General features: G+C 42.8%; 1 protein-coding gene across 1 annotated transcript; it reads right to left on the bottom strand.

Moving 5' to 3' along the window:
* Nucleotides 1-6,915: 6,915 nt before the first annotated feature.
* Nucleotides 6,916-10,736, bottom strand: MAP10 (microtubule associated protein 10). Its single transcript, XM_073338097.2, has one exon. It carries the CDS (start codon nt 10,698-10,700, stop codon nt 8,013-8,015), a length of 2,688 nt encoding a protein of 895 aa, XP_073194198.2. The 5' UTR covers nt 10,701-10,736; the 3' UTR covers nt 6,916-8,012.
* Between the last annotated feature and the right edge of the window lie 7,557 nt (nt 10,737-18,293).

Here is an 18,293-nt window from a genome sequence, read left to right as displayed (position 1 = left end):
TGATTATTGGGGAATATAGTCAGAATTTCCCTATCTCTGGGGGAGTTCATCCCTGACTTATAATAGTGCTAACCTTCCAGGTCAGCAGGAAATTTTATCCTTGGCTCATAAAAAAAATACTTGTGAAGTACAATTTTTTGCCTTTGGAATGTAAAAATGTTGCTAAAAGACACTAGAGCTTCAATCCCCATGGGTTTGGGTTGTGAAAAATAAGAAGAGGGGGTGCAAACTTTAATCCATCCATGGGCAAAAATTAGCTCCATCCTTGTGCAAAATTGTGTATCTTTAGTAAATGAAAATGTTCTTTGCTTCTGATAAAGAAAAGTATCTTTTAGATGCTGTCTCGAGATCTGAAACTAGAATATAATGAAGACTCTTTCTTTATATACTGAACTCATCTTGGAGCTGCTGCCTGATAAGCCACTTACTAATATTAGTCTTCATTCTGCTACCCCTACTTACACCAGGGTGAAATCCTGGCTCCATTGAAGTCAATGGGAATTCTGCCATTGACCACATTTCACCCCAGCAATCCCAGTGGAAGCATTATAGTCATCAGTTGTAATATTCAAGAGCCTGAGGTTAGGTGCTTAACTTCTATTGAATTTCAATGGGATCTGGGCATTTAAATCCCTAAGGCTCCTATGAAAACCCCAACATTAGTCTCATTGAAGACAATGGGACTACTTGCATAAGGGCCGTTAAATATAAGAGAGAAGGTTTGCAGGCTCAATCCATTTTTGTCTAATTTAGCCCAGAAGCTGATGATGCAACTTTACCAATGCATAAAGCAAACAGCATGAGGGTTTCCACCCAAAATATTTGGGGTTATGAAATAATCACCTTATTGTGTCTGTAATTAGAGTAATTATGCTAAATTAACTGATACAGTTTGATATAAATTTGAAGTCCTTTCTTTCACTCTCACTTTTGTATCCTCTCTTTCTCATTAGGTAACTATAACTGAATAAATTTTTAAAATGTAATTTTGCCAAGAACAATGTTAATGTCAGATGTTTGTTAGAAATTTCCTCCACCAGGCTGTGTAATTTATAAATGAATCAATTGTGAAGGCCTTCTCTGCAAAATTGAAGATCGAAACACAATAATTAAGAGTTCTCAGGCAATGACTCAGCAATGAATCTTTCATATACATCTTCCATAACTTGCTGGAGAATATTCCTAATAAATCTTCTGGGAAGCTACAAATGAGCCTACAAAATCAGGAGAGGGGTTCAAATCACAATCAATATGTTGTAAGGGAGTAGGGCATAGGCAGTATGGCCTAATGGTTATTGCTGGGCCGGTATTGCAAAGTCAAGGGGTGGTCACAAAGCAGTGGTCTGTGAGCAAGGATCAGAGTACTTGCAAGAGCCAAAATCAGTAGGCAAGCATCAGAACAGATTCTCCAATCGAAGATCAGGGAGTGAGGCAAAATGAAGCAATGTCTGGAGCCACAGCAAGTCAGTTGGAAGTTTGCATGATTGCCCAGATAACTTCCTGAGGCACCCTCCAGAGTTTAGTAGTAATGTGGGCCAATCAAAGGCCTGCAGTCTGCTGTCACTCTGGCCCTTTGGGCCATACTTCCTGCGGTGCCTAATCTCTACACTGCTCCTTGGCTAGACCGGACAGTCCCTACGTAAAAGAATAAATGGACACAAATCAGACATCAGGAATGGTAACATACAAAAGACAGTGGGAGAACACTTCAATCTTCCTGGACATTCTATAACAGATTTGAAAGTAGCTATACTTGAACAAAAAACCTTCAGAAACAGACTTCGAAGAGAAACAGCAGAACTAAACTTCATTTTCAAATTTAACACCATTAATTTGGGCTTGAATAGGGCCTGGGAGTGGCTGGCTCATTACAGAAGCAGCTTTGCCTCTCCTGGAATTGACAGCTCATCTATTGTTGGGAGTGGACTACATCCACCCTGATCGAACTGGCCCTGTCAACACTGGTTCTCCACTTGTGAGGTAACTCCCTTCTCTTCATGTGCCAGTATATTTATGTCTGCAGCTGTAATTTTCACTCCATGAATCTGAAGAAGTGGGGTTTTTACCCACGAAAGCTTATGCTCAAATAAATCTGTTAGTCTTAAGGTGCCACCGGACTCCTTGTGGCATCCTACCTAGGGAAATGCCAGCTATGAAGATGTAACTTGTATGGGTGTTAAAATTTCACAGGAAAATGTGTACAGGAAATACAAAACCAGTCAACTATGTGAACGGGGGTTTGGGAAATCTCAGGAACAAAGCTGAAATCACAGTAAGGGTGTGTAAGGAAAAGGGAATTAAATAAAAATGCCTACAGCTGGGAGGCAGCTAACACTAGCAATAGCAGATGTGATTGACTTCATTTTAACAAGCCTCTAGAGGTAACAGCAATCCACCCCTTCATAGTGATGAGCTTCAGTCATTTAACATAAGGTTATTCTGGAAGCTGCAATTTTTAAAAAGGATTGGAAGCAGGACCATTTGGTGAAGGGGAGTGGGGAAGGGAGAGAAAACATTTAGACCATGTGTCCCAGGAACACAGGTCACTGCTCAGCCATCATCTTTAGGGGTTTGTCCCTCAGAATCATAGAATCATAGAATATCAGGGTTGGAAGGGACCTCAGGAGGTCATCTAGATGGGAATACGCAGCATTACTCTTTTCAGAAGCCAATGAAAGTGCTGTAATGCAAAATTTAACAAAACCATATGAGATTATGAACATAAACTGTATGTCTAGAGACTCAAACCTGGAATCTTTGAGCAAGTAATAAAGTAGCTGCCAGTGACAAATGCTGAGAAAATGGAAAAGAAAATGAAGTCCCATGGAATTAGAAATAGCAAGTGGCAATTTATATATAATATAAGAAAAACCATTAAAACTAACAAAGATAAGTAGAACTAATACAAAATCAGTTGTCATAAAAATACTAGGCCCCGGGCCAATATAAACTACAAATAGTGAAAACTTCAATGCAATAATTTCAATGGTAAATCTAATTGCATAATTGCTGGAATTGGACATAAATGATCCCTATATTGAGTAGTGCTTCAGGATATCTAGGGAAACAACTTCGTAAACTATGCCTAACTTGCAGTATATAAATCCCTCCAATGAGAACTATGGGCACAGGAGCCAATGAGAGTAAAGAAATGCTCAGGGACATGTTAGAGTTGAACAAACATGTAATGAAGGACATCACTGTGTTCATGTTACTGCCTCCAGACATGTTTAGTATCATGGGAGCAGCAGAGGAGTCAGCTATTGGGAGTGAGTCAGGGAGTCAGTGGGACAGTAGAACAGGATAAGAATCAGTGGTCAATGATTTGTCAATATTTGATGTATTGGTCTTTTCCCCACAGTTTTATAATATGGGATACGTATTTACCTGAATAAACAAGGATGAAATATTTGTAAAACTTTACATGCTTTGCCATAACAAATTATTGTACTAGTCATAACTGTTGCAGGACATTAGCATGTTTGGTTGGGGATTTTTTTTAAACAGTATGTTTATCTTTTTTTTTTTTTAGCTAAAGTTTTGGGTGAAGGTTAAGGTTTAATTTTTTATAACTGGTTCAATCATCTCTAGCTTAGGTAACTGAAAACTGTTGCTCATAAACACCCACATGGCCAATCTTATCTAGGGTCCAGATCTGCAAACACTCATGTGTGTATTTAACTTTACTACTACGAGGAGCCCCACTGATTTTCGATGGGACTACTTGCAGTAGTAAAGTTAAACACAAACATGTTTGTAGAATTAGGGCCTTAAAGCAGCATATTTGCAAGTCACAAGGAAAGCACCAGCTGAACAGTTTAGTAACCTTTAGTTATTTTTTACTTTTTCATTCATTTATTTTCAAGCATTAGGAGTTTCATTTTGACATTTGAAGGATGCGAGAGTTTGGCAGCATATGGCATGCTAAATATATAATTTATGCATTCTAAGTAACCATAAGGTAGTTGATTCATGGCTCAGTGGAGAAGTGATTACAAGATAAATTTTTAGAGTTCATGGGGCTAATTAGATTTTAAGAAATTACATTATATTTTATCAATTGATTTTAAAACTTGGAAGGATACTACAGGCTAGATCAGTAGTTCTTGACATAAGCAGTGCTTCTATATTACACTTTAAATTTTAATCTAGTTGTTGTTCTGACCTCTAACACTTAAAAGGCACTTAACTTTGTAATAAGGACAGCATGTTCAGGGGAATTACACAACCCTAATGTTAATCTCAGTCCATCTCGGGATGATAGTGATTGAAAGTTGTTACAATTTGGCAGCTGTTTGGCCAATGTGACATTAGTCCCAATGGACAAGAGTCTATATCTGAGTGGGCGGGCATAAAATTGCAACCATTATGGTGATCTTGATAAAGAACAAGGATAGAATGGATACGAGAAATGAACGGTTTTCTCACTCACACAGCTAGGTGTGAGAGTGGATATGCATTTGTGCACCAGCACTGGGAAATTCGGTATCTGGTTTGTGGATCAGTCTTCAGGGGTGTTGACCAGGCACTTTCACATGCACTAAAGTCACTTCAGGTTAGATTAGGCCTTTCAAGGCATGAAGATAGTACAGAACCACCCCAAAGAATGCCTGCTTGTGAGTGAGACTGCTACAGCTCTTTCTCCTGCTACCCTCACTCAGAAAGCCGGCTGTGCTAGCCAGCACAGAAGTGGGAAATGGAGCTGTGGCTCTGCCTACTCTGTCACCTTTTGTGGTGGCAGCACTCCTTGCGCTCCTGAGTTCCAAGGCTGTAAATCTAGCCAGCCTTTATGCAGGCAGCACAAAGGTAGCGGGAGGCGCCTGATTCTTCCTCCCTCACATCCTACCCTGTAGCCTTGCATAAGGGCCAGCCAGGATCTTGCCCTTAACTTTTAAAACATCTTTTACTGAAGAAAATTTGTTCAGTTCAGCTAAAGAGATCTCTTATTATAGCTTCTGATGTTAGCTATTTGGTCATGAGAACACTTAAGCCAAGTTGTACATATAACAGAGAAGCTGACTAACTAGTAAGCCACAAGTAAATCTGTAAGTGTAGGGGTATGGCTACATTACAGAGCTTACTGCAGTGCATCTGCAACGCTTCCAGTGCGGATGCTCTAAGCTGATGGGAGAGAGCTCTCCCACTGACGTAACACTGTCACATCAGTGCTTAGGATGCTGTAACTTACGTTGCTCAGGGGGCTGGCTTATTCAAACCCCTGAACATCATAACTTACACCAATTTAAGCTGTAGTGTTTACATAGCCTAAGGTTCATGCAAAAAGGCACCTCTCCCTGATACTCTCCTGTAACTACTAGCCCCGATTTGTTCTGCTGGACAGAAATGCAGAAAATCATCCCATCAATAAAACACACTTCCTACATATTTGTGTTGGTTTATAAATCTTCAGTAATAGACTAATGAAACAAATTCTTCCGTATTTCTCTTAATGGAGAAATATTTGAAGATTAGACAAGATTTTGAATTGATTCTCACAACAGTATTGCTAATATCCAATCAGTTTATCTTGCTCAAACTACTAATGCTCAAATAAATTGGTTAGTCTCTAAGGTGCCACAAGTCCTCCTTTTCTTTTTGCGAATACAGACTAACACGGCTGTTACTCTGAAATACTAACATACTGTCATTTTGAAGGGTAAAAATTAGGCTGAATCTGTTTAGACTTCTCTCTCTGCAATAACACAAGACTAATTTTTCCTAGCTGGAATTTATGTGAAGGGTGTGTGTATAAAATGTCTCCTTAAATCTGATATTCAATATTCATGTTGGTATATATGTCTCCTCCTCAGTAATAGTCCATTTATTATGCATTTTTCTATCCACTAGTCTTTCATGCTATACTTAGTCTCCCTAATACTTATTTGTGATTGATCCATAAGTGTTATAGAAATTAGCTGAGATGAATGAGAAATTCCATTATAAACATACTTTGCCCCTACCACAATGTTTACAGATGGAAACTACAGAGAAAATCTCTTGGTTTTGAGTTTCAACCTTCCTTTAGATGCTACTTTATAAAACTTTAAATGTATTATCAGTGGCTAAAAGAGTCTGAGATTTGAATATCACTATTTGTTTTAAGAAATACTGAATAAATATTACTGAAAACCGATACATCCATATACCAAAAATAGCGTGGCCAAGGATTCCAGCCACGTACTTCAATGGTTGTTTTGTCCATAAGGATGACACACAATTTTGTCTATCAGTAAAACAATTGAGTTAATGCTATATTCAAATACCATTCGTGTTTGATACACACTGGTAGAGCAACACCAAAGACAGCAGGAAACCAGCCTCCCTTCATTTCTGGAATTGAGGCGATGAAGTAGAACAATTTTAAAAAGTTATCCCCTGCCACATCTGACTGAAGATTAAAGCTGGGTGAATAACAGGTTTTCCAGTTTGGAGGCAGTTCGGAGGGCGGGGGTGGGGGAACGGTTCAGGTTTAACCAAATCTGGAACTGTGTGGAATGTGAGTCTCCCACAACCTAGGCGATTGCCCGAACCACTGGACTAAAAATGGAGGGATGAGGGTGTGACCGCACTACCACTACCTCGTCCTCCTCTTCTGGCAATTTTGACTATTCATGTCTAACTGGCACATAGTTTCTGGTCAATCAAAACTGCATTTTTCATCAAATAACAATGTCTAAAAATTTTACACAGCTCTACTGTAGTTTACTTTGGGTACAGGAACCATGTTTTCTTGTTTTTAAATTACAACACGTCAGTTTCATTCTCAATAATGGGAATTCAATACTCTCATTAGAGCATGTTAATAATAAAGTGATTTAGGTAGAATAGGGAGGTACTGGCCTACAGGCAAAAGCAAAAAAAAAAAAAAAAAAGAGGCAGTAATTGGAAGAATACCTTGGACACTTAAGAGAATGGATTTGGACAGATGCTTAAAAACAGAATTAAGTCAAAAAGCAGAAAAAGGGCATAACCATTCGATAGCTGGACGTGGAGATCAAGAAAAACAAAAACTAGAAATGAAATATAAATGTAACGGGGGTAACTAATCAATGGAGATTACCGAGGGATGTAAATTCTCCATCACTTGGCATCTTTAAATCAAAATTTAATGTCTTTCTAAAATATATCTTAGTTCAGTGTTTAGCAACCAACAAATCATAAAAGGCAATCAGGAGGGTTGTGAGGACTCTGAATTTATTACAATCTAAAGCAATGAAAATTTCTCTTCCACTCCCCACCCAAACTTATCTTTCAAGGTCAAATACAGTGTCAACCTCCTGAAATACACACAAATTGGCTTATCAACATTTTTGTTTACTCCTTTATAATAGATATAAGGGGTCATGAAAATTTATAAGGGGTCCCCCAACTTGAAAAGGTGAGAATACTTTAACCACAAGTTAATGGGATCAGTGTTACAAACACTGGGTGAAGTGCTATGGCCTGTGTTAGTCATTATGATAGTCTAGTCTGACTTTCATATCTACATTATCATAATGATTCCTTCTGGCTTTACAATCTATACTGCTATTGCCTATGACAGGCTGTGTGCATGAAGTAGCAGTTGTACTGCATTTACTTCCTGGAAGTGAAAAGGTTACTTTTGTGAAAAAGGTGACTGTTTAAAATATCAGTTTATAAAAATGGTTAGACATAATTTGTACTCATAACTTAACTGCATGGTTGTTTCTTTAGCACTAACATTTTCTTCTGACAACTCTTTGGATATTCTAGGAAGGCTTACTGCTTCCATTTTCATTTCTACAATTGAAAAGATGAGGTATTTTAACACTTTTTTGCTTGTCTTTTTCCTTTAAACCTAGGCTTAGACTATTGAAGTTTTATTATATACACCAAAGTTACAATCTTTGTTTTTATAAAAACAAAAACAGCAATTTATTAAATTCATAAAGCCAAACATTTGTGTTATATATATATCCAACAAGAAATATCTTAATAGTTTATAAAAATAAAAAAGTAAACATTCTGTTTTGACCAAGAGTGTATATTGATTACATTGTGTATCCAGGCAGCTTATTTACTACTAGTTCACTGATGTGCTTATATTGATTAGGAATACTCAGTGTCCCAAAATCATCATCCTCTTCCTTGTCTGATGTATTGTTTTCCACACCACTAAGTTCAAGATCAGACATGTTGGATGGCAAGTAGGAGCTAACTTGAGATGTCCTCAGTGACTGGCTCTTTTCCAAAGAGGTTTGGCCCTTTACTACACTATTTATATCAGAATTAGTTTGCTTACTCTTCACTTCAGGGGCCTGGAAAATATTTTGGTCAATTTTGCTATCTTCTTCCTTGATATGTGAAGCTAACTCCTGCTTATCTAATGAACCTGCAGGAGGAGAGGAGTCACTAATGGATACACCGACACCCGCACCTGTATTCTGTTTTTTTGCTTTTAAGTCATAGGTTCTTTTAAGAGAATGGACTGGAGATGCACTTGAAGGAACTGGTAGAGGAGCTGAAATACTTTCAGTTCTCAGACTTTTTTCAGAAAGTCTGGACTTCTTGGATTCTGATTCCATGTCTGAGCAAGCTTGCTTTGGGCTTACCAGTGCACGCTCTGGGCTGCTATCAAGAGTTTCTGAGCTTCTGCCCGTATCGTCAGCACTGGTGAAATCTTCCGAATAGCCTGTGTTCTCAGGGCTGCCAACAAAGTCATCTGAATACTTGAGTTCAGGGTTACTTTCAAAACTGTTGTTTTGGCCTGGTTGATAATCACCTAACGGGGAAGCATTATAGTCATCTGTGTCTTTGTCATGAATCAAGTGTACTGCTTCCTCATCTACTTTATTTCCCTTTGCATCAGTATCCTGTGTGAAAGTTCTTGGCAGGTGGACTTTCACACCCTTTACTTTGTAAGGGGTTTTAATTGTAGTTACTTCCAGTGAAGAGTTTGTATTCACTTCATATGGATTCTCTTCCTTAGCATTTTCCTCATGATTGTTTGGTCTATTGCGAGCAGCATGTTTCTGTAGGTCAGAAATGTCTTCCATTATAGTGGTGGAGTGATCTTTTTCAATACTACTTTGTATTAAAGTCTCAATATTTTCACCAACCTGAATATTTTGTTCTAAAATTCCTCCCTCAGCAGGATGCCTGTAAGACATCAGATGCTGTTCAGCAGTGTTTCTGAATAGTTTTCCTCTGGACAAAGACCCTTTGCTTTGCTTTTCTCTCAGCATCTCTACTTGCCTTTTTCTATATTGTTCTCTCCTTTCATGAAGTATTAACATATCTGGATTGGTCTGCTGTAATCGTAACCTTAGTGTATTTGTGAGTCCATAAAACAGTTTCTTCCTTGGGGGTGTGTTTTCTTTGGTTCCACTCTTCTTTTCAAAACAGTTGTTTCTTGGTGCTGCAGCTTTCCTGGTTCCTTTCCCTGTTCCAGTCTCTCGTAAGGAAGAACCCGCCAATTTAGAAAACTGTTGCTGACTTCTTTTGAACCTTTCTCTGGGGTTAAGAAGTATTTCCTTATCTTTCCCAGCTGGCCATCTGCTTTTAGTAAGAGGTTTTGAGGTCTTGATGTCAGCTTCTTCTACTTCTCGGTATAGCCAGGCCAGCTGGGGGTGAACAGTAGAAGGTCCCAAGTGCAGGGGCTGATTACTCAGCAGGGATAGTTCTACCAGCAAAGCGTTGACCAGAGGCAGCTCTCTTAGAGCATCTCTGAGCTGCTGGGCACTACCCAGCGACTGGGCCAGGGAACCAGAAGCCCGACCTCTGTCTGGACAAGCTTCCTGTAACGGTGCTGGTGCTGCACTTGGGCTCTGCTCCTGTGGTGCCTGAGGCTGGGCAACTGCCACCCACCCAGGGGCCCGGGCTGGTGGGGGCTCTGTGGGCAGGTGGCTGTAGTACAAAGGGGGAGGGCAGAAGATGTTTGCTTCAATCTCCAGCTCCCTCACCTCCTCCACACATGGCAGATGGGTCTGGCCAGCGGGGGAAGAGGCTTGGCCGCTGTGCTCAGGCTCCAGCTCCCCAGGCAACTCCCGGCCCTGCGGCTCCGTCTGGATGCCGATAGACGTAGAGTGCCTACCATGCCCAGACGCCTGCTCCCCCGGGGCCCCCTGCGGCCTGGGCCCGCTCTGGCGCTGGGTATCCGGGGGGCAGGTGGGCCTGGGCGGCGGCGCTCCCCCGGCCACCCCCTGCCCCAGGCCCACAGGCAGGTGTCCCAGCAAGGCCGGCCCCAGGCTGCTGAGGCGGTAGCCCAGGGCCAGCTCCCCAACCCGCTCCCCCATGAGGTCCCGCAGGGGGTAGCGGCCCCTGCGGCCCCGGGAGCCGGGCGTCGCCCCGCCCTGCGGCGGCCGCAGCAGCTCCTCGGCGGCCGGGGCCAGGGAGACGCAGCAGCTGCCGAGCAGCCGGGCCGGGCCGGGCGCCGGGGGCAGCGCCAGCAGCAGCGCGTAGAGCGGGGCGCGGCGGAGCAGGCCCCGCAGGGGGCCCGGGCCCAGGCGGAAGAGGCAGGACTTGCCCCGGCCGAAGGGGACGAGCCGCCCCGGCGGGCAGCCCGGCTCGGGTGGGTGCACCAGCAAGGTGGGGAAGTCCAGCAGCCGCAGCGCCACGGCCGGGCGCAGGGGGCCGCGCGCGGGCAGCAGCTGCGGCTCCACCCGCACCCACTCCACCAGCAGCTCCAGCGAGAAGAGAGCCTCGCGCGCACCGCCCTCCGCCGCCTCCGCCGCCTCCATCGCCCAGCGCGAAGGTCTCCGCCCCGCCGCAGTCAGGTCAGGGTCTCGCGAGAGTAAGGGGAGGGGGGAGGGGGTTCGGTGGGATGGGGTTGGTGAAGTCTCGAGGGTATAAATTAAGTTCTCGCGAGAGGGGCGTGGCGGCTCCCGGAGAGCGTATGGGAGCAGCGCACGAAGTGACCACGACAAAAACTGTCAGCAACCGGAAGACCTCGCAAAGCCCCTTGGGAGTTGTAGTCTCTGCCCTAGTGCTGGAGCGGGGGAAACCTCCGAGTGGTGACGCTGCAGCACACACCTGCCCGTCACCTGCGTCCGTTCGCCTCGCTGCTGCTGACTCCGGCACTAGCGCTGCAGGGAAGGGCAAGCAACACAGGGGCGGGACTGGGGCTTGTGGGGCGCAGGCCCCAGACCCCCAGGGGGTAGCGCCCAGCCCTGGAGTGACATGTGCCCATCCGCTGTCACTGCACGTGCCCCAAACGTGCTGTAAATGCCATCTATTCCTTTTTAATACATTCCTCCCTGTAGTATCAGAGCACCATGCACACCCATTGAAAAATACCAGGCCTAATTCTCTTCTCATGCTCATATAAATTAGGAGGAGCAACTGGAAATTACTTGAGCTGTGCCAGAGTAAAAACTGATGTGAGATAAGAATCACGCTCAGCATATTCTAGCCAGAGCATTATGTGCCTTTGAACCTTTCTTATCGCCCTCTTCCATTTTAAACCAGTCTCATTGCCACTGATAGAAAAAAATGCTATCAATGAGGTGCTTACTTTCTGAAGACTATTTTGTTCAATTAAAATCACTGTAAAATAATATGACCTAGATTGATGGCATTAAATTAAAGATACAGAATACTCTTAGCATTTGCCAGCAGGGAGCTAGCTAATGGAAAAGAAAACTAATTCCTCCCTTCCTTTGTTCTGTTCTATTCCTTCCTTTCTCTCTCCTTCCTTTGCCAACAATCACAATCACCCATCTTAAAAAAGAAAAGAAAAGAGGAAACTGTGAGGCAGGATACTGGCCTTCCATTTAGCCAGCACTGCAGGCTAGAATCCAACTCTTAATTTTCAGCCAAATACACTTTGTCTTCATTAGCTATTTTGCCGGAGTAAAGAGTTACGGATGTGACCCTTTATTTGTGACCGGGGTTGAGTGGGAAACACTTAGTGGGCAACAAGAAATCTGTAGTTCAACTCTGCTAGTATTCTGTTAATGCCATTGAACAGGCATTATCTTTGAGACAAAACAAAATGGCAATCTGTCCACCTCTTTAAATGAGTTGGAGGAAGTAAAAATACTTAGCAATTTACAAACAACCCTCAGAATACCCCAAGGAGGTACATGGGTAGGGATCTGCATTTTTCAGGTGGGCAAACTGACACTGAGGTTGTACTCCTAAATTTCAAGATTAGTGGAGACTTCTGAAAATGCCCAACCTGAGAATCTAGGGCCAAATTAATCCTTGATGTCACTCCATTGAAGTTAGTAGTTAAACCATGGATGAATTTGACCTCTGTCGCCTGATTTTCAGATGCTGAGCACCCACAGCTCCCACTGATCTCACTGAGAGTTGCAGGTGTCCAACACCTCTGAAAATCAGTCCCAACGTGTCTCATGATGGAACCCGAATATGGAAGCACAGAAAATTAGTGGATACTTCTGAAAATGTGACTTGGCCAAGGTCAGACTGTGAAGTAGTAGTAAAACAAGGATTAGAGCAGCGAGGGGTTTTTTAATGGCTCCCAGTCCCACAATCAGTTGACATGAACATGCTGCCTCCCCTGAAATCCCTATAAAAAAGATTCCTGATGTAGTTACAATTTGGAAAAAAAAATGATAAAATTCTGTCCCACACATCATGATTTTTAATGAGAGCAATATTACAGGAACATTTATGGTACTGTTTGTTTCAGGTACTAAGACAGAAGCAGTCTGAAAAGAGCTATTTAAGAAAAAATCATACAGCCGGGAGGCTGGATTTTGGAATCCAGCAGTAGCTGTAAATGAAACTATATGGGTAACAGGCAGTGTTTAACATTTGTTTCCCATTCAGGTGGATTCAAATAGTTCACGTAAGATATGGCCAAATCAATCAAACTACGTAAGAAACAAAACCACACTTTTTTTTCAGTCTGAATGATTTTTCCCCCCTCTGAAATTAGCACTTTCATTCCTCGGTTTCTCTCTTGGGAATCTCAGATTTCTAGATTTGACCTCAAATAGATGAATTTTGGGAGAGTAGTGAAAAAAATCCAGACTTGATAGATACACTTACGTTGAGTGTTTGGATGTGGGTTCTTTCAAATCCTGAAGAAAGACAGTTGTGGATTGTGGACTGCGCCTTTAGCAATGCCAAATCCATGTTCTGGAAGGAGAAAGGCAACCAAATAATATGTCATGTTAGAGTGGTAATTCTAGCTTCAGCCTGCAGTGCCTAACTGGAAGATCAGTGTCTTGTCCCATCCATTTTTGCCCCTTCTCATTCATTAAGCAGCTTCATATCTTCTGACTGGAGTAGTCTATCAGTTCTCCCTTTTTGTTTCTGGTCCTCAGTTCTTAGTGGGTCTTCAATTCTTTCTGAGAAGCTGGGAAGTTGGGGAAATTATCGATGGAATCCTTCACTTAACTTTTGTTTCAGTGTGAGTTATTAACCCTCCTTTCCCAGGAATCACAGCATAGAGAACTGGCTCTATAAACTCAGCAGCTTTTGATTTAAATAATTCTTTAAAGGATACAAGAAAAATGTTAAAGGTCCCCTTCAGAGAGAGTCTGAGAATTTTTAAGTCTTTAGATTTATTGACCACCCTGCAAGTGATTGATTCTTTGGTCAGATACCACTTTATGAATGAAGAGGTCTAACATTTGGAAAGAGATCCTGGAAAAAATTAAATTACACAGTCCTACAAATAGAAGATGCTTATTTTGGTGACCAAGGCAATTACAAAATGTTCTGAACATGAGAGACTGTGGCAATTTATTCATCTTCCAACAATCTCTTGTTTTATTAAATATAAAATAATCTTCCCAGTCCTGGGCCTACATGATGGCATTTGGAATTTGTACAAATATTTAGCTTGACAGCATTCTTATTCAGAACGAGGTCAGTCAATCTGTTGGAATATACAATTGTAACAATAAGAACAATTCTGAAATACTGTATCTTACAATAAGTTCAAAGAAGTCTTATTTGGTCCTTTCTCAGCCACTGTGTTGAAACATCCACTTATCAAGTTAGTGAAGTACAAAAAGAAATTCAGAAATTCATGTGGCAGCCTTCAATAACCCCCTCTCAGTTTCTATCAGCATTCATCTTCTTCAGTTCAAGAGAATAAAGAGCTGTAAATTACAAGGGTAAAGCAGAGGGTCAGAGCAATAATCCTCAGATTTCCCTCTTGGAGAGTTCAGGAAGGGTTTACAACGGAAGCTAATTCAGGTGGGAGCGTGAAATAACTTTAAAAATTACTCTGCGGGTTTGTATGCATGGGCGGTGGGTATCTCAGGCCAAGGGAGGCTAAGCCTCCCCAAACAGCCAGGAGCCCACACTCCACCTCAAGGCCCCCTCCTGCCTCCCAATTTTCTTCCGTGGCCCCAGCCCAGGTGGCTTCTCTTCCCCGAAGCTGGCTGGGGATAGGGTGGGCCAGCTGGCGGCCCAGGACTCAGGGCATCTGGGGCTGGTACTGGGGCCAACCGGTGCTCTGGTGCTGGGGCTGGCTGATGCTGGAGTGGGCCAGCTGGGGCAGGGTGGACAACGGTCTGGGCCAGCTGGTGGGCCGGGACCTGGGGTGGCTGTGGCGGGGCTTCTCCAGCCGTGATGGGAGGGATTGGAGCTCCGGAGGGGGAGTGGGGCAGAAGGAGTGGGGCCTCAGGCAAGAGGGGTGGGGCCAGGGGCTAGCCTCCCCCAACTGGCAGTTCACACACTGCCCATGTGTGTATGTAAGGTGATGAGTCATCCCTGAAATAGAGCCTGATTTAACACATGCATTGATGAGTCATTCCTGTGCTAGGCTTCAGCCAATCCACAATCCAGGGACTGGTCCAGTGAGCCTAACAGGAGGAACGGCAGCTCAGTCTGCTCAGCATCGCTCGAGGGCTTGGAATTCCTCCTTGCATGATATTGGCAACAGACCCCCCAGCCATAGCTTGCTCCAGCCTTTCACTTGTTCCAGCTCTGTTCCTAGTCCTGCTCCACCCTTGCTATCACTCTGGCCTCGTTACAACCTGGCTCTGGACTCCTGATTCCAGCTCCAACCACTAGGCATGACCATCCTCATCATGGTTTATGACAATGTGTCTGTATATATACACAGGGGATTTAATTATTACCTGCACCCAAGATCCATTTGGTGCAAGGAAGCAGAGAGTATTAAACTCTCTAATCCTTTTCTGCCCCAGCTCTGGCATGAGGAAGAGGAGCCTAGTGACTGCTCTAATTATTTTACTGGAATTTTCTTGAAGGGCCCTTATGCTAGTGGAGGACCAGCATTATGGAACTCTGCCCTACTCCTACCATGTCTCCTCCTGTCCCTGGCTTGCCTTGTATGCTGGAAAGGATGGGGCCAGCTGGTACAGGAGCTTGCTGTGCTGGCTTTATACCAACAGTGTGTTTCTCTCTGCCAGGGGAATTCTTCACTGGCCATTTGTATGAGACTTTTATGTTGCCTGAGTAGTGCAAAAAGCTGGAGTCAATGGAGAATCTGATTCTGTGTGTAATTATATGTATATTTATACATACAACACATACACCCTTCCTTTCCTGAATTATTTGGCCTTGCCACGGCTGTCTCTAGCCAGTTTATCAAAGAGCAGCCTGATTGTGCAAACATTTGCTCAGAGGAGTAGCCCGTAAGCATACTGTGTAAGCCCGGTATCTTCATTGGGGCTGCTTGCTTGAGTATCAATTTTCTGGATCAGGCCCTATATGTTTGTAAAAAGAAAAAGAGGACTTGTGGCACCTTAGAGACTAACCAATTTATTTGAGCATGAGCTTTCGTATATGTTTGTAATATGTCACATAAGTTTACAGAACTATGAGTAGTTCTTAATGACACATTTTACTTGCATATGGAACCTAGTTAGGAGAACTCTTAAGCAGTAAAAGAAAAGGATCCCAGTAGATATAACAAAAACATTGTCCAACTGTCTTCAACTGGAACTTAATGGAATATGTTGGAAGGGTAATATGTGTATGTGAGTGCACCCCCTGCATGACCTAGTTCTGAAATGGAATTTCTGAAATATCAAGGCTGTTTCTTGTCCAATTTCTGACTCAGCCAAAACCAGAGTGCACTGAAAGTCACTTGCAGGAGTCTGATCCTGCCAGAGTTCTAGCCTCAATTCTAGGCCAAAAATGTTTGGATTGTTATTTAAACTGAACCTCAGAACCTTTGGAGGTTCCCACCATGAATTTTTACTGTACATTTGGAGCTCTGGTTCCAAAGCACTCAAGTCATGCTTTATTATTATCATTTTATTTATTATTTATTATTAACAACTTTATTTTAATGCAACAGGTTTTGAGTTTATTTTTATTCTCTGTTATCTTTAACACCTCTTGGAAGTTTAAAAATAGCTATTTTCCTAACAGTGCAGTCCTTTCCTATTTGGCAAATAGTGATGTGTTTCCTGTCTTTTTAGGGAGATTAAAATGAACTAATGCTGTCTTTAGTATTTTACTTTCCTCAAGTGCTGAGAGAGAAGCTTTGTGGGTTAATTAGTCCTGGAGAGTCAGCAGGGGGGCCCCCACAAGATTGTTTTCTCATTGCCTTAGCAAAAAATAATGGTTGGCTTTTAAAGTGTCAGATGAATGAACTTGTGAGGGTAAGTGGCTCTCCCAGCCTGCTCCAAAACACAATCCACACAAACTCAGCCCCTTTTGGACTTTGGCTTTTTTCAAGGGCTAGTGGAATGCGGTGTGCCAAGAAACACAGCTCTCCCTCCTCTGCTGCAAGTAGAGGGAAAGTTGTTCTTTCACCCCCTTTCCCAGGCTTGGGGAAGCTCAGCTGAAATAGGCAGGGAAGGAGAAGAACCAAGAAAGAATTATGCAGTGAGAGCCAGTGACAAACAGGATGTTACAGAGAAGGGGTAGGCAGCTATATGAAAAGCGGCAGAGAGAGTTGGTCCATGTGGAGCCATGCCTGAGGTCCTTGCTCATACCTTATTCAAGCAAAATTCTCTTACTGAAGTTTATAGCAGTTGTGCTTAAAAAAAGAAGTGAAGTATGGACCTTGGAATCAAATCCTATGTGAATATCCTTCTTGGCATAGTTTTTACAATCCAGCAGCATAGCCTCTATTATTAAAGACCCATATGTCATTATCACTTTAAATTAAAGGTCTCGCCCTCATTCTTTTCCATTATTTATTGTACAACATCATGAACTCATTTGATATTAATAGAAACCCCATGAGCATTTGTGCTGTAATTGAACATTAATTAATGTACCATTGTTTAAATAGTGATACCTACACATCCGGTACACGGGAAACTCTTGCAAGGGATTCAAAAAGGTCAGTTTATTTTCTTTGGTCTTATGGCTGCAATCCTATACTCTCTGTGGTTGTATACATTGACTGATGTTAGGATTCCATTTATTTAGTCATCCATAAAGGATGGCTTAATCAGGGTTGCACACTTTTTATGTGAAGCGGAGAGTCTTTGGGCTAAATATTGTGAAGTGCTGAGACCCCGTGCAACTCCCATCCAAATTGATGAAAACTGCAGGCGCTCAGCACCTCTCAGGATTTGGTTCTTTCTCTGTAGGCAAGGATTTGTCTGGCTCACTCAACACCACCTAAAAAGCTACATTTACAGCGTTCTTATAGGTCAAGATGAAACCACCAGGGGGCAAATTGCAGTTAAGAAAGCCGACAGTGCTTTCTACAGTGAAAGCTCTTACGAACCTCAGCATGGTTTTTAAACTGAATTCACCAGTTAGACGAGCTTTCCTTAACAAAAAACTGGAGATGTCTGCAAATATTTGTTTGGTTAAGAAACTGTTTGTAGTGTGTGCATTTTAACATCACATGCTTGACACTCGTTAAGTCCAAGTGATAATTGCCATTGCAAACCATGTTTGCTAAGGGGCTTATAATATGGCTATTTTGTTCACTGCACGTTTCCAACCTGGAAGACTTTTTTTCCCTTTTGCCTCAAAATGAGTTTAAAATCAATGTGGCTGCTCTGAGAGATTGCAAAAAGTCTGGTGGCAAGTAAGGGGCCAAGAACTTTATTGCTGTCATTGGTCCAAATCCTCTGCCCAGTTATGCGTGAGTAAGGGCTGCATGAACCTCTTACTCTCAACTATATCTGCATCAGGCTGAATGATACGGAGGGTGTTCAGGCCCTGTGCAGAAGGGGGCAGAGGTATTCCATCCCCGCTCAGTGAGATTGAGGTAAAAGCTGCTTGTGGGAGTGGAGACCTAATACAAAAACATTTGTTCCCCCCCACCCCCAGCCCTCCACAGATCCCCGTCCTTCTCTTTCCCCATTTAGGAACTATGGAAGTTACTGCAATCCTAAGGCAGCAGAAATATCAATGGAGCAGCAACATTACCCTTTGAGGTGGATGGGGTTTTGGGTGTCTTGTGAGCA

Source organism: Lepidochelys kempii, chromosome 3, assembly GCF_965140285.1.
Source record: "Lepidochelys kempii isolate rLepKem1 chromosome 3, rLepKem1.hap1, whole genome shotgun sequence".
Lineage (NCBI taxonomy): Eukaryota > Metazoa > Chordata > Testudines > Cheloniidae > Lepidochelys > Lepidochelys kempii.
This window is presented reverse-complemented; position numbering and strand designations above follow the sequence as displayed.

What these genes read in the sequence shown, in the direction of transcription:
- MAP10 (XM_073338097.2), bottom strand. Translation starts at nt 10,700, where the DNA reads ATGGAGGCGGCGGAGGCGGCGGAGGGCGGTGCGCGCGAGGCTCTCTTC.